This window comes from Vipera ursinii (genome assembly GCF_947247035.1).
Source record: "Vipera ursinii genome assembly, chromosome: 17".
In the NCBI taxonomy this organism is placed as follows: domain Eukaryota; kingdom Metazoa; phylum Chordata; class Lepidosauria; order Squamata; family Viperidae; genus Vipera; species Vipera ursinii.
Genome location: NC_139530.1, coordinates 2162191 through 2178537, shown reverse-complemented (window position 1 = coordinate 2178537; position 16347 = coordinate 2162191). Strand labels below are relative to the sequence as shown.

General features: G+C 45.3%; 1 protein-coding gene across 8 annotated transcripts; it reads left to right on the top strand.

The window, feature by feature from the left end:
* Positions 1 to 439: 439 nt before the first annotated feature.
* On the top strand, positions 440 to 15021 carry LOC310647926 (cyclin-dependent kinase 11B). 8 transcript variants are annotated; one of them, XM_083375527.1, is made up of 20 exons: positions 440 to 529; positions 1714 to 1841; positions 2173 to 2196; positions 2998 to 3122; positions 4182 to 4320; positions 5703 to 5839; positions 6426 to 6542; positions 7460 to 7555; positions 7641 to 7796; positions 8348 to 8413; positions 9222 to 9397; positions 10113 to 10203; positions 10804 to 10925; positions 11150 to 11255; positions 11362 to 11483; positions 12097 to 12204; positions 12454 to 12570; positions 13103 to 13251; positions 13979 to 14168; positions 14523 to 15021. In XM_083375527.1, the coding sequence occupies exons 2-20, from the start codon at positions 1771 to 1773 to the stop codon at positions 14613 to 14615; spliced, it is 2205 nt and encodes a 734-aa protein (XP_083231653.1). In that variant the 5' UTR covers positions 440 to 529; positions 1714 to 1770; the 3' UTR covers positions 14616 to 15021. The 8 variants fall into 8 exon arrangements, with proteins under 8 accessions (XP_083231653.1, XP_083231650.1, XP_083231649.1 ...); XM_083375524.1 differs by having other exon boundaries at positions 2081 to 2196; positions 9228 to 9397; XM_083375523.1 differs by having other exon boundaries at positions 2081 to 2196.
* The last annotated feature ends 1326 nt before the right edge of the window (positions 15022 to 16347 follow it).

Below are 16347 nucleotides of genomic sequence, written 5' to 3'. Positions count from 1 at the left end.
TGGCAACTGATTTATATTTATATCCCGGGGTCACGCGATCCCCTTTTTGCAACGACCATGGCAAGAGCAGTTGTAAAATGGGGCAAAATTCACTTAGCATCTGTCTCACTTAGCAACCGAAATTTGGGGCTCAACAGCGGTCTTAAGTCCGAAGGCTACCTGTGTAATGCTTTAGGCTATCTAGGTTTACAGGAAGCTTGCGCAGTCCTTGGGAGACTTTAAATTCTGCAGAATAAAGCTTAAATATATAAGAGTTTTTTTTTTCTACTTCACTGATAGAAGGAGAGCGTAAGAGAGGCTGAGCCCGGAAGTATGGCCAACGATGCGACTCTACCCTTTTCGAACATCTATGAACCGTCCAGCTCCAATCGAGAGGCCGTCCGTGGCGACGGCGAAGTCCCTCGCGCTATACGTCATCATCCTGCGCCGGATGTCAAGCGCAGGCCCGAGGCCGTGCTTCCGGGCGCACCGTCTCCGGCGAGTGGGTCGTGTTAAAGGAGCGGTGGCGGCGCCAGGGGCGTGAGGGAAGGTGAGGCCGATCTCTTGCCGGACCCTGCTCCGCTTCTAGCAGCCTCGGGCCCGGCGGAGCGGCTCAAAGGGCGGCAGCGGGGCGGAAGGATGCTCCGTGGGCCGAGAGGGCGGCTTGTTGCGGGAGTGGCCTACCTCACAGGGCTGGCGTTCTGGTGGCCCACTGTGGAAAAGTGTTTTTCCAGGGGGAGGGGAGGGGCAGGGGCGGCCCGTTGTGGTGCTTCTCTAAATTTATATTATCATAAATTTAATTATATACACATATGTCTTCACAGTTTTCAGCTTAAAAAAATACAAATGTGCGGGGTTTCCCCCCCCCCCCCCCCAGTTATTCCTTTGGGCTCCTGACTCTCTTATGGTAAAAGGTGGATATTCTTGAGGAGACACAGGCTGAGATCTACTCTTGAAAAGTCTGGGCGACTTTGGGCCAATGGGGCTCCCTCAGCCCCGGCCTACCTCACAGGGCTGTTGTGGGGAAAAAGTGGAGCCAGTGCTCCGTATGCTGCCTTGAGCTGAATTCAGTTTGCGATATACAGGTAGCCCTCGACTGATGACCACAAGGGAACCTATATTCCCTGTTACTAAGCGAGACGGTTCTTAATTGGCCCTTTTTATGACCATTCTTGCCACGGTTGTTAAGTCAGTCACACGCTTGTCAAGGGACTTTGACTTCCCTGTTGGCTTTGCTCATCAGAAGGCCGCAAAGGGGGCTCGCGTGGCCCCAAGACGCTGCGACCGTCATAAATATGAGCCACTTGCCGAGCACCTGAATTTTGATCACTTAACCATGGGGATGCTACAACGGTCATAAGTGTGAAAAAACGATCGCAAGTCACTTTTCTCAGTGTCCCTGTGACTTCAGAAGATCGCTAAACGAAAGGTTGTAAGTCGAGAATTATATCAATGAATCCAATATATAAATAAAAATACGGCCCCAAATAATTTTCAGAAGAAACTTCTTGTCGTTCAACGCAAAAATGGATTGAAATTCCACATTCTCCATTGGTTCAATAGACTGGCCTGAAGGCATCCGTAGGTGGGTTGCTCAAAAGGAATGAGCTGATAAATTGCGGCTTGCTTTGAGATTTCAGATTTTCTGGAGGCCAAGGAAACACTTTCCTCACGGTGGGTGCAGATTCCAGCGACTTCTAACGCCATTCACTGCACGGTTGTGTTCTCTCCTAGTGCCTTTTGTAACACAAATGGGTGATGAAAAGGAATCGTGGAAGGTGAAAACGTTAGATGAAATTCTTCAAGAGAAGAAACGCCGGAAGGAGCAGGAGGAAAAGGCAGATATCAAGCGCCTCAAAAATGTGAGTTTGGGATTTTGTATCGGGAAGAATTTTTTTAAAAAATAATCCTCTCTGAGATTTGCATAGCAATTCTTTTTGATGATATTGGGGTTCAGGTCTTTGGGAAAAAAATGTGCATGTCGCGCGCGTTCTTTTCAAGCGTATGATAATTCTCAGCCCTTTTCCACTCTCTCTGTTTAAGTTGATGAGGGCACTTTCCCGAAAGCCAAAATGAATCTTTTCTTCCTAACCCACCCTAGTCTGATGACCGGGACTCAAAGCGGGATTCCCTTGAAGAGGGAGAGTTAAGAGATCACCGGATGGAGATCACTATTCGAAATTCACCTTACAGGAGAGAAGATTCTATGGACGACAGGTGAGAAAGCTACTACAGGTAGACCTTGACTTACGACCCACAATTGAGCCGCAAAACCTGTGTTGCTAAGTGAGACCTTTGTTAAGTGAATTTTGCCCTACTGTACAACTTTTCTTGCCATAGTTGTTAAATGAATCACTGCAGCTTAAGTTAGTAACACAGTCGTTAAGCGAATCCGTCTTTCCCATTGACTTTACTTGTCAGAAGCTTGTAAAAGGGGATCACATGATCCCCTGGGACGCTGGTACCGTCAGAAGTACGAGTCAGTTGCCAAGTGTCTGCATTTTCATCACATGGATGCTGCAACTGTTGTAATTGTGAAAAACCATCATAAGTGTCGCTTTATTCAGTGTCGCTATAACTTTGAACGGTCACTAAATTATTACTGTTGAAAGTCAGTGACTTAGTGCTGTTGCTATAATCTACTGAAATGGCTGCTAGAGATGGACAGTTTATGGAAAGAGGAACCTCATGTAGGTTGGGGTTGTTGTTGTTTTTGGCAAAGCTAATGAAATGGTCCTGCTTTCTCTGCTGGATTTTGCAGCAGTTTGGATTTTGAAGCAACTCTTGGGAGCACTTGGGGTGAATAGCAGCATAAGAATACTTTTAAGTCATATATAAAGCACCAGTGAGAATCGTGACCCACTTTGTTTGCAGCCTTAGAGGCACAACAGAAGAGGAAAAGTAACAGGTTGGGGGGAGGAGGAAAGCAAAACCACTTGTCACTTAAAATCACTTAGGTGAGGAGGTCCTTGCAGCTCTCCCCAATCTCACATTTCTTCTCTGTGTTTCTTCCCGTAGGGGAGAGGAGGACGATTCCCTGGCCATCAAACCCCCCCAGCAAATGTCACGCAAGGAGAAAGCCCACCACAGAAAAGACGAGAAGCGGAAAGAAAAAAGACGGCATCGCAGTCACTCAGCAGAAGGTACTGTTTGTCTCATTTGGGGTCCCTTTCTTGCTTTGCCACTGCTTGTGATGAAACACCCCGTCCGATCACAGCCTAAGGGCCACAACTACAAACCTGGGAAGAAGTGATGGTTTGGAGGTCAGCAGGTCCATCTAGGAATCACTTCTTGGTGGCACCGCCTATTCAGCCAAGGCTTACGCTCGTGCAGGAACTGGGCCGTTGACTTGCTAGAGCGGCAGGCTGGCACACACACGTGTGCCAGGCCGCCTCTCACGTGAGTCGAGCTGTGCGGGTGGCCAGCCCATGGCCCAGTTGCAGATCTGGGGGCTGGGGACCTCTAAAGCACTATGAAGCAGTATATAAGTCTAAGTGCAATTGCTATTCTCTGCTTCAGCATCCTCTGAAATATGGCTGGCTGCCTTCTGCTTAAGCAGTGGCCACCTTAAGTTGCATTTCCCCAGCATTTGAGAAAGAAAGTCGGTTCCCTATCCAAATATAAAAGGGTAAAAGCAGCCTCTGGATTTTGGGAAACAGTTGTGGAGCTTAACCTGGCTTGTTTTTACTTTCTGGCTCTGAAATACACTGCTTCGGTATATGGAAGCTCTAGCCTTTCTCGATAAGCAACGTATCTGAAATACAGAATTAATTCATCGCAATACGTTATTAGTCGCTTATAAATATTTTAAGCTACCTAAAACTCATTTTCTTAAATCAAAATCCCTTTATCCTTGGCAAACATTAAACTACAAAAGGCTTGCTTAACTCAGTGCAGATCATTTTTTTAAAAAAAGACCTTAAAATAAATGCTGGATATGACACATCAAAATAAAGATACAAATTCTCACGCCCAAGTTTTGTCTTGGGGACCGATTCCCAGTAGGCTTAACTACAAATCCCTTGGTTTCCAGGACAACCCGCAGAGATTGCTAGCTAGGACAGTTGCAGGAAGTGCCTGAGCCAGGGCTAAACCAACCAGCCACTGTTTCTTCTGTTTTTTTGCTCTAGTAAGTTTCCAAGTGCCTTTGGCGAGGGAGGGTAACCCACGGTGTGGCCTTTTCTTTGTATCTTTATTACTAGGGAAGCATGCTAGGGTGAAAGAAAAAGAACGCGAACATGAACGTAGGAAAAGGCACCGCGAAGAGCAGGATAAGGCCCGTCGCGAATGGGAGAGGCAGAAAAGGAGAGAATTGGCTAGGGAGCACTCGCGGAGAGAGAGGTAAATTATTTTTGCCAGGCCCCCATGCGAAAATTTCTTCCTTAGATCTCTCGATCTTTCCTTGAGCAATTGCATCTGGATGCTTGGCGATGTTTCTTATATTTTTCCATTGCTGAGGGGGAATCGACACGATCCTGTGAACCATTGTCATTTACTTATTTTTATTTATTTATTTATGTAATGTGTACCCCATCTTTATAATTTTTTATATATGACTCGAGGCGGCAGATATGTCCAACAGACCTTCCTCCTTCTCTTTTCACTACAACAACGATCCTGTGAGGTGGGCTGAGCTGAGAGAGGGTGGGGGGAAACTGGCCCAAAGTCACCCAGCCAGCTTTTATGGCTAAGGCGGGACTTGAGCACACCTGTTTTCTAGCCTGGTGCCTTAACCGGCATCAACTTCCCTCCGCCCAGTACGCTCCCACAGAGAGGGCCTCCTCAGGGTGCCACCGGTCAAAGAATGCCGACTGGTGACCCCCAGGGGGAGGGCGTTCTCTGTGGGCGCGCCGGATTTATGGAACCGTCTTCCGGTTGAGCTCCGGATGGCGCCCGACCTCCACTCCTTCCGGCGCGATCTAAAGACTTATCTCTTCGAACAAGCTGGCCTGGCCTGATGGGATGGGGTTGGGTTTTATTACTGTTTAATGTGTTTTAACCTATTGTAAGAGTTGTGGGCACTTTGTTTAATCTCTTTTAATTTTTGTATTTTGTCTTTTAACTTGTATTGCCCTGTTCACCGCCCTGAGTCCTTCGGGAGAAGGGCGGTATACAAATAAAATTAATAATAATAATAATAATAATAACCACTAAGCCAGGGGTCTTCAAACGTGGCCATTTTTATGACTCGTGGACTTCAACTCCCAGAGTTCCTCAGCCAGAGGAATTGAGTGAATAGATTGGTCCATATTTCTTCTTTGTATATTTAATACATTGTGACAGATCTCAGCTGTGTTAGGCAGTGAGACCCTCCCCTTAATAATTTTCCTTATCAAGGATACCTGATACCTGGTAGATTCTTTTCCGTCTCTGAATTAAATACGTTATTGTTAGGCTAAGACTGTGTGTCTGAATATAATATTGTTTTAGAGGTTTGAGCTTGGAAGAGCTGTGAGGTTTTTGCCTCTCATTGTGTCAGTCCTTCCTGCCGTTGTGAGTCTCTCCTTCTTTCAACAATCAAAGACAAAAGCGACTGCCCAACTTGTTACGCGAAATGCACTTTCCTACTGCAGACTTTTAGATTTTTCACTTCACTTTATGTGAACCCTTCTGGGTGGGAAAACGCATACGGCTTCTGAACGAGAAAACGCAACGCAACTGAGCGTAACTCAGTCACACGTTAGACTAATAAAATTAACGCGGGCTACGTGCAAACTCTCCAGGGACCGTTTGGAGCAGCTGGAACGCAAACGGGAACGGGAGAGGAAATTAAGGGAGCAGCAGAAGGAGCAGCGAGAGTTGAAAGAACGGGAGAGGCGAGCGGAGGAGAGGCGCAAGGAGCGGGAAGCCAGACGGGAGAGTAAGTAGTGCAGAGAGCAAAACAGAGCGTGGGCTGTGTGCAAGGGACGAGTAATGTGGGAACCAACGCCTGATGCGCCTTGCGTAGGAGTTATAGGCAAGTACCAATAAAGGAAAACAGAGTTGAAACGTGGGGTCCTTGGTGCTCTCTGAGCTTGGTGTATTTCTTGCAGACGTTTCATTACCCAACTGGGTAACATCATCCGTGCTAGCGCCGACGTTACTAGCACTGAGGCTAGTCATTAGCACGGATGAGGTTACCTAATTTGGATAATGAAATGTCTGCAAAAAAAACGCAATCGAGCCTCAGAGAGCCCTCGTAGGCAAGCTGAAGTTGAAATGAGACTCAAAAGTTTGCAGAAGTTAAAGCCAACCCGGAAGGGCAAACTGCTGGTCTGTTGAGAAGAGAACTGGAAGGCTGAAGATAGCTCAGGCAGATGCTGAACATCTGGCAGGGCTCATCTTCAGGTGACGTAGCTTGGATCTGGATACCGTCAGGCGCCTGGCCAGGCTGGGTCTCATCTTGGGAGAATTGTAAAGATGGCGTAAGAAAGATTCAGCCCGGAAGATTCCCTTGTCTCTGTTAGTTTCAGGGCATCATAGGACAATGAGAGAAGATTACGGCGAGAAAGTCAGAATTTGGAGCCGAAGTCCCCTGCGGCAACAGAGAGAAAAGCTTGAACCGTCAGAAATCAGGAAGCCAGGTAGCTTTTAAATCAATCAATCGGACTTGTTGGTATCTTGATTGAAACCACCAAGATGGGAGTGGCTGAAAGTACATTGCAGGTTTTATTAATAATCACCGAGTTTATTTTATATCATGCGATTTAATCATGCAGGGTGGCTGAAACACCCTGTTCCGTATTATCTCACTAGGATCTGTGCCACATAGGGACGGGATAATTACATCCTATTTTTATGTTACTTGAAAACGAGGAAAAAGTTATGATGTCACATAATATAAAATACCCCTCAATCTCCTGCACACTTCCTTTGAAAAATAAATCACCTAGAAAAGGTTCTTGGGAAGAGGATGAAATTGACAGCTGAAATTGAACTGAAGTGTTGAATTTCCCAGATTTGCTTTAGCCTGGAAAGTTTTAAAAGCGCATCTTGTCCGTTTATAGTCATATCTTCTGTTTTTTTGTAGAACTCATAGAATTTAAGAGCAGGTTCTACGTAACTTACTTATAGAGCACTAAAGAAAATAAAATTACTGTGTTCTGTGTGAACATATAAAATCCTTTTTTCTTTTTTCCCCCCACCAATGGTCCAAAATAATTTAAAGGTTTTCATTAGGGAAGCATAGCTGTTCGATTTTGTTGACAATCACCCCATGAACATCAGGCAGTGTGTGCTTTCCAGATAGAGACACAGGTGGGGGGCTGGGGGGGGGGTGTCTTCTTACCCAACCGGGTATCTTCCAGACGTGCCTGCTTCAAATTGTCCGCGGAGCTCTTGAGGGCTGAGAATTCCCCTATCTAGAGACTTTCTTAGTGAAGGCCATCCTTGATCTTAAGAAAACAAATTTTAAAACAGTCGAATTGTAATCAGTGTACAATGAAATTGCTTTGTCACTTAAGGTTGCCCTTTTTTGTCCCCTCCCCCCCCATCCCCGCAGTGAGAGAGGAAAAACCAGAAGGAAAAGACCCCTTATCCGATCTTCAAGACATCAGCGACAGTGAGCGAAAAACCAGCTCGGCCGAAACGTCATCAGGTAGCCTTCGTGTGGGTGCCGATTCCGCCCGGTAGCCACGTCTGGGCCACTAGAGATTGCCGTTATTCTTATTTCTATCCCCCAGGGGAATCAGGATCGGCTTCAGAGGAAGAGGAGGAGGAAGAGGAAGAGGAGGAAGAAGAATCCAGCAGTGAAGAGTCTGAAGAGGAAGAGGAGGAAGAGGAAGAAGAGGAAGAAGAGACAGGAAGCAATTCGGAGGAAGTATCCGAACAGTCAGCTGGTGAGTAGTAGGAAGCAAGGCTCTTTTAATCCTCACTTACTGTAATTTCTGTTGCTCAGCAAAATGGTCATCAATGCAGCATCATGTGGACTACTGCCCTGCTTAGCCACGGCAGTTCTGCCAGTCCTGGTTGTAGTTGTTATGCAAGGACCGGATTTTGATCACGTGTCAAACGACCATAAGCCCGTTTTTCAGCAGCGTCACAACTCCAAACAGTGGCTGAACACAGGATTGTGTATCGTGGTCTCCGCGTGCTGCTGTCGAAGCTTGGCAGAACCCAAATATAGATTTATACCAAGATAGTCAACCAGTAATATTTCTCCTGACTTCTTGGGGTCGAGCCTTAATTCTATCCTCCTCCCGCTGTTCTTCGACTGCAACACACAGAATGTTTGAGCTCTGTGTGCGTGTTTCAGTTGAGCCGATCCAGATATTTTTTTTCCTAAACCACCACAAGTTGCTGTGAATCTGAATTCCTTTCTCCCTTTTGGCGCGGAGTGCAAACATGGCTGTTCCTCGCTCCTGACGTGTATCTTTCACCTGTCTTGCAGAAGAGGTGAGCGAAGACGAAATGAGCGAAGAAGAGGAACAAGAAAACGGAGACCACTTTCCAATTGGTAAGGAAGCTGATGGAGGAGTTGGCTTTTAGTGGTCTCCTATTCCCTTCTAAGATAGGTCAAAAACTCCCATTATTTTCCCTTGGCTGATTCACGTTCCTTCTACAAAGGCAGACTTGGGCAAACTGAAGACATCATAGTTTAAAGGCTTGCTTTGCCTGTAGCCTTCTCTGTTCTAAGTCAGGAGAAGTGCCTCTGTTCCCTCCTCCTCAGGGCTTAACATACCGTTACAAATGGGGCGTGCCTTCATGCTAGCCTCACCTGAATTTTGAGTCTGTATTACTGCTTGCTCTGCCTAGCCATGTTTCCCCAAAGCCAGATGGCACAGGAAAGGCGAATTTATCCAAATTGCATTACACTCACTGCACGCTCAAGGGTCTTGAGCAGTTGTGCAACACAAGCCTCGTGCCTATGGTGAGCTTAAGGTGATTGTGTCAAAACTTCACACTTGTTACTAGGTAAGAGTACTCACTAGCTCGGGCTCGACAATCAGCCCTCCCTTTCTGTGACATCAGAACCGCCGACCAACGTCTGTAGGGATGGCCCTGTGATGGCTACCCAACCTAGCCAATCCCACTACAGTTAGACAACTTTCCCTGACTCGGAGGATAAAATCACTTCTGCTTATTAAGAGCCACAGGCCATCGATGGCTCTGGAGCCAGGCCCCAAGAGGAGATAACATCTTTAGAATTAGTGACAGGAGTTTAGGAGGATCCCTAAAATATAGCAACAAGGGCCTTCTTGGATGGGAGGCAGAACTGCCCCAATTTTTGACCGGCTTCCTCGATTTGATTCTACAATTTAAAGTTACAGAGTCACGGTTTGACCAGGACTCCGTGGGAAGCGAAGCTGAAGAAGATGAAGTCGTGGAAGGAAGCCCGCAGTCCAACGCCATGACGGAAGGCGAATACCTTCCCGATTCCCCTATCTCCTCACCCGCAGAACTGAAACGAGAGCTGCCCAAATATCTCCCAGCCCTTCAGGTGAGACGGACCTCCCGCCGGTAGTCCCCGACTTAACGACGGTTCATTTAGCGACCGTTCAAAGTTACAACAGCCCTGAAACAAGAGACCTAGGGCCGTTTTTTCACCCTTAAGCAGCATTCCCCACAGTCCCGGCATCAAAATCCAGACCCTTGGCAACCGACTCGTATTTATGACGGTTTTGCAGTGTCCCGGAGTCATATGTTCCCTGTTTGAGACCATCTGACAAGCAAAATCAGTAGGGAACCCAGATTTACTTCACAGCCCTGTGACTAACTTAACAACTGTGGCAAGAAAGATCGTAAAATGGTGTAAAACTCGCTTAATAAATGTCTCACTTAGCAAGAGAAGTTTTGGGCTGAATTGTGGTGATAATTCAAGGTCTACTTGTACATCCAACACAGTACATTTGTCTGGGCTGTGCTGACGTATATAAGAGACAGCCCTTCCCAGTGCAGGGAATAGCAGACTTTTTTGTCTTTTTATATTTTAAAAGATAGCTATAACCTGTTGTTATACCCCTGGATCTCCTCATGGGACATTCCCAGAGGGAATTAAAAAAAAGACACCCAAATAAAATAATCTTTTAAATAAGGCTTCCTTTGCTTCATAGCTTCCAATCTTCAAATCGAGATATATTTTTTTTCAAAATGATTTTTTTTTTAAAAAAAGAAAAAAATTGGAACATTTGTTTTCATTCCTTTTTCTTGCACAGGGCTGCCGCAGCGTGGAAGAATTCCAATGCTTGAATCGGATCGAGGAAGGGACTTACGGCGTGGTGTACAGAGCAAAAGACAAAAAAACAGGTAGGGGTTGTTGTTTTTTTGGGGGGGGGGGCGAGAATTTTGATGGGTATTAAACCTGAGCACTTCTGAATGGAAAGCAGAATGGGGTCATTGTGTGGTACTTCCCTAATTTTTCACTTCCTTTTTAAACAAAAATTGCTACCTGTCAAAAGCTGAGGTTCTGATGTAGCTTCCGCGGCCAGTTTCACTCTCTCAGTCCAGCCTACCTCGCAAGGTTATTGTAAAAAAAGGAGGAGAAAGGAGTGCTCTGGACGCGGGATAAAATACGTCATCCCAAGGACCCAAGATTGCACTTCTCATAAATCCTTTCCGTGCCCAACCTGGTTTCTGAAAACTGGCGATGGATTCCTTTTTCTAATTTAATTAACGAAAAATTAATTATAATTCATTTTTGCAGCCTCGGCCTTCAGTGTTTTCGAAAATTCTTTCCTAAGCTACGATGGACAAAAAACCGGTTTGCAAACTGCAAACCGGTTTCCTGGACTCAGGCTGTGAATTCTGAATTTGAAAAAACATTTTGAAACATTCCACGCCCAGTTTTTAACGGACTGATGCCTGCGGTCAAATTATGCTCTTCTTTTTTTCTTTTTTCCCCCCCAGATGAGATTGTGGCCTTGAAGCGATTAAAAATGGAGAAGGAAAAAGAAGGTTTTCCTATTACCTCCTTAAGAGAGATCAACACCATCCTCAAAGCTCAGCACCCAAATATTGTCACCGTTAGGGTAAGTGCATTCGGAGTGTTTTGGCCCCTCGGCTAGAAGACTTGAAAGAGGAGGCAAGCATTTCTCTTGACGAATTTATTTATGTTATTTATTAAATGATACACTCTCCATCTCACCCATACGGCGGTTCTGTTTACTTTTTTTAACCGCTACGAAGGGATAAGAGCTAGCAAGGGGGCACGACGGGGTTCATCATCGTCTTCTTTTTCCCCCCTGGGATCTAGGAGATCGTTGTCGGTAGCAACATGGACAAGATCTACATCGTGATGAACTACGTTGAGCATGACCTCAAAAGCTTGATGGAAACCATGAAGCAGCCTTTTCTGCCGGGTGAGACCCAGATACAGCCCTTCTCTGGTGTGAGAGAGAGAGAGACACCTCAAAGTTGAGGCTTTCCCCCCCTCTTTTCTTTACACCTCCGATTTTTGTCTTCCAGGGGAAGTGAAAACCTTGATGATTCAGTTGCTCCGTGGAGTAAAACACCTCCACGACAATTGGATTCTGCACCGGGACTTGAAAACCTCAAATCTGCTCTTGAGCCACGCTGGGATTTTAAAAGTAAGCCATTTTTGTTTGCTTTCCCTTGCGTTTGGAAGGGCCTCGTCCTCCTGCAAACTCCACGTAAAATACAAAAACAGGAATAATAAAACGTGGAGATTTGGCCCTGCTCCTTTCTATTGGGAGCTGGGGAGGGACCCCAGTCGCTCAATCAAGCACTCTTAGTGGTTTCATTAAAGCTTTTCACAGCAGTAAAATAGAGGTAGTCCTTGACTTACAACTATTCCTATAGTGAGTGACTTACGTCCATTTGTCACATGGCTGGAGCGGCATCCCATGGTCACGTGTTCCAAATCCAGATGCCCAGCCACCGACTCGCAGTGTCTCGAGGTCACGTGGTCCCCTTTTGCGACCTTCTGTCAGTGGGAGAAGTCAAGGACCACCTGTAATACAAAGCAGAGAAAATGGGAGTAGTTTGAAAATAGTGCAGAGATATATAAAAAAAGGGAGGAAAAATATATGAAGAAGCAACTTCAGATCCTCAGAACACTTACACATTTATCATCTCTCTTTAAAATTACATCACGATTCCCAGGTATTGTTTGTTGATAGTAATTAACTCACGTTAGTACGTGTTTTCCAGCAAGCCCTCCTGTTCTCATCTATCTTTTAGGTTGGAGATTTTGGGCTGGCGCGAGAATACGGTTCTCCCTTAAAGCCCTACACCCCGGTTGTCGTGACGTTGTGGTACCGCGCGCCCGAGCTCTTACTCGGAGCCAAGGTTTGTGATACGTTGGGGGAGGCTCTGGCTACGTTTTTTAAGTAGCAGCTATTTTTGTCATACTTAGCCTCCCTTAGATCAGTGTCCTGGATTCATTTTTGGAGATTCTCAGTCATCCCAAAGGCGCTTTTTCAAAAGGCAGCTGAATTTTCTTTTCTTTTTTTGTTTTGAAGATGTTTTGCTTCTCAGCCCAGAAGCTTCTTCAGTTCTGGGTCAGCCTAACCCTCTCCGCTTTGTTCTCTTTTCCAGGAATATTCCACGGCCATCGACATGTGGTCCGTGGGCTGCATCTTCGGAGAGCTGTTAACCCAGAAGCCGCTTTTCCCAGGGAAATCCGAAATAGACCAAATTAACAAAGTTTTTAAAGTAAGTAAACCGTGGTACTGAAGAAGCTGCTTGGACGAGTAACGAAACATCTCAGTTTAATCAACTTTTGTCCAGTTACCGTGATTTAACCTTTTTAGTTGGTTCGATTAGCATATAATTGTGACATGGATTTGTCTGCAGGCTGGTGGCGAGGGCAGACACAGGGTTTATTCAGTAAAACCCGATATAAAATTGGCCATCGAGAAGGGAAATAGATAAATAGGATTCATTTACTCTTCCTGTTGTAATGATGGTTTGTCGCACAGTCAGCCGTACATCTGGATGGATTTTGGCATTTTTGTCTACTTGTCAAGTCCTTCCCGAGAACCTGGGATGGGCAGATATGGATGCTTGAGGGTCTTGTTGCAGGATGCCAGCCATTGCGAGTAAAGCTGCCTTTTGCAATTGATCAGTGGGGATTGTGTCGATGCCAGTGGCGTTCAAGTTGTTTTATTATTACTTATCAAAACCGTTTTCCAAAGACAACCCTTCTCAACTTAGCTTCCTTAAACTTCGCTTTCTTCCTTTAAAGGACTTGGGAACTCCGAGTGAAAAAATCTGGCCGAATTATAATGAGCTGCCGGCGGTCAAAAAAATGACCTTCACGGACTATCCATACAACAACCTCCGCAAACGGTTCGGTGCCCTCCTCTCAGATCAAGGATTTGATCTCATGAATAAGTGAGTTGGGTGTCCCTTTCGAGAGAGCAAGCAATTATATTTTTGCTGGGGTGAGAATCCCAGGGTTAGATAAGGAGAGGGGCAGTTGTAGATCCCTTGGGAATTTGGACAGCTGGTCCATAATTCCGTAAAGCAGCATTGAAGTAGGTTCAGATACAACTGCCTGGGTGGAGAGATTAATATCTATTCAATATCCATTCTTCATTGAAGTAACTGGGGGTAGATTCATTACATCTGACTTCATTTGTCTAGCACAGGACATTATGCTCGGGAAATAATTGTGCGTAATGCCTGACTCGTAACAGTTTGTGTAGTTCAGTTACAACATCGCTAAAAAAAAAAGTGACATGACCATTTCCCACACTTAAGATGACTGTAGCCTCCCCACGGCCGTCGTGACAAAAATTCAGACACTTGGCAACTGATTCATATTTCCAACGGTCACGATGTCCTGGAGTCACGCGACCAGCGTTTGAAACCTTCGCTTAACAACTGTGTCACTAATATAACAGCTGCAGCGATTGACTTTTAACATATGTGGCAGGCAAGATCGTAAAAAATGGGGCGAAACTCAAACACATTTCTCACTTAAATAAATAAATCCTGGGCTCAATTGTCCTGTCTGTACAGGTTTTCTTGGCTTAGGACCTTCGCTTAACAAGGTTAAAACTTTGTTGTTGTTTTTGGCCCGTTCAAGTTTGTGGATTGTGTGTTTCTGCGTTTCCAGATTCTTGACCTACTTCCCTGGCAGAAGGATTACTGCTGAAGACGGCTTAAAGCACGAATATTTCCGCGAGACCCCACAGCCCATTGACCCCTCCATGTTTCCAACGTGGCCAGCCAAAAGCGAACAACAGCGAGTGAAACGGGGCACAAGCCCCCGGCCCCCAGAAGGGGGGCTGGGATACAGTCAGCTGGTAAGTTCATCCAAGAGAATTTATATACAGCAAAAGGGCGTTTACAGCCTGCTAACAATGGAGTGATAGCCAGTTTGGTATAATGGGCTAGAAACCAGGAGAACGGGAGTTCTAGTCTCATCTTGGGCACAAAGCCAGCCGGGTGACCTTGGGCCAATCGCCAGGAGACGGTGAGTTCTAGTCCTGCCTTAGGCATGAAAAATGGCTTGGTATCTTTGGGCCAATCCTCAGGATGATCCGTAATGGGGCAAAACTCACTTAACAGCTGACTCAGCAACATAAATTCTGGGCTCATTTGTTGCCGTAAGTTGAGGGCCACCTGTATTTTACACACCTGTCCTTTTGCCTCCCCAGGGTGACGACGACATAAAAGAGACTGGTTTTCATTTGACGACCACAAATCAAGGCGCGTCAGCTGCAGGGCCTGGATTCAGCCTGAAGTTTTAAACCGAGGGGCCAAAGGCGCGATCTTTCGAGAGGATCCAGAAGGAAGGGGAATCGTGTCCTCTGGGGGAATGAAAAAGCTTCAGGCTACGCCGATTACTTTTCTTTGTTTGTGTGCAGAATATTCTCTGCAGTTGGGACCCTCTTCTGGATCACAGTAGAGAAAGCTGGATTCCTTTTTAAGGATTGGAATTAATTCAGAAAACCAAGGACCCTTTTTTTGGGGGGGGGAACCACCATCGCCATCATGAGAACAAAAATCCCAGCTAACTCGGGGAACTATTATTATTATTTTTTTAGAAAACACCTTTTGTTTCTATTTATGTTTTTCTCACTCAGATTAATTTTGGTGGGTTTTTTTTCTTGCTTGTACATATGTAAAATAAAAAAAAGATGATTTTTAATTGTTTACTCAGTGCAAATCACCTTGTTTTCTTTGCTCCCTTCAATCTTGAGTTTGATTGACACTCGGCACGTTTTCCTTCTAGCCATCCCATGGTTCGTGTGGTGGCTTTGCGATTCCTCAGCCCAAGAAGAAGAAAGATACGTAGAAAGGAAAATGTGGAGAGCTGCATGCCATGTTTTACTGCTCTCGGGCCTGGAAAAAAATTCAGGGAAACCTGACAAGGATGAACTTCCCCCTTTAAAAAAAAAAAAGTTAAGTCTTTAGCCTTCTCTTAAAAAGAATTACCCGCTTGCTGGATGGGTGGCTTGAAAACGTGCTGATATGTTACTTTAATCCAATTGCAGACATCTTGCATCAGATGCTGTGAGGGAGAGAGAGAAAGGGAGAGGAGAAAGAAAATGCAAATTGTGATAGCATAGTTTGGCCTTTTGAGAGGACTTTGATCTAGTTAGCTTCCAAACGTGCCATAAGGTAAGTTGACTACTTTCGAGATCCGTCTTTCAAATGCACCTGCCTGCCAGCCAGCTTCCCGGGCCAATTTTAGACAAAACTTACTTTCAAGGGCCAGCTGAGGTTCCTGATTCCAAACAGCTTTTTTAAAAAAAACAATTGTTCCAAAAAGAGATGATCTGTGTGTTGAAAAGAACGGATTGACCTTTGCAAAGCTGTCTGAATGCAAACGCACCCAAGCAGGATTGATTTGGGGTTTTTACGAATGCCTCCTTTCTCGGAGAAGGAGAGGCCTGAAAGCAGCCTAAAGTGAACATAAACTAAGGGTCCTACTGGGTTACACAACACAACAGTTGCTTTAGGGTTTGAAACTTCATACATTTCTGAACTGAAAAAGAATAAACATCATATCCTTTAGCGGCGAGTTCTGTCGGTTAACTTCCCCTTGTACCTTCGTCGTGTTCTCAAAACCTTAAGTGCCTCACTTAGTAGGAGATTTGGGGCCCAACTGTGGCCGTACGTCGAGGATTACCTACCTGTACAGTATTTTAGGCTGAACTACATTGAAAATTCCTTTTTTTTTCTTCTCCTTTTGTGCTTCAGGACAAGAGGAACAGAATGTTGCTCAGAGAGCTTTCTTATCAGATTGGAAACGGGTTGTATAAAATGGAGCTTTTTTTTAAAGGAAGCATTGTCCACCAGATTGCAAATGGTGTAGCATATATATATATATATATATTCATCTTAGTGGCAATCTTGTAAACACTGAAAAGGTAAGAAAACTCTTCTTGTGTACACACTGGCACATTTCTCTGCTTCCTCTGAGGCACACTGAGCTTGCTGTATAACAGTAACTATATAGGCAGTCCTTGACTTGCA

What these genes read in the sequence shown, in the direction of transcription:
- LOC310647926 (XM_083375523.1), top strand. Translation starts at nt 1,731, where the DNA reads ATGGGTGATGAAAAGGAATCGTGGAAGGTGAAAACGTTAGATGAAATT. An exon ending in GTCAGAAATCAGGAAGCCAG is followed by an intron (nt 6,543 to 7,459) that starts GTAGCTTTTAAA and finishes CCATCCCCGCAG; the next exon opens with TGAGAGAGGAAAAACCAGAA. An exon ending in CTCGGCCGAAACGTCATCAG is followed by an intron (nt 7,556 to 7,640) that starts GTAGCCTTCGTG and finishes TCTATCCCCCAG; the next exon opens with GGGAATCAGGATCGGCTTCA.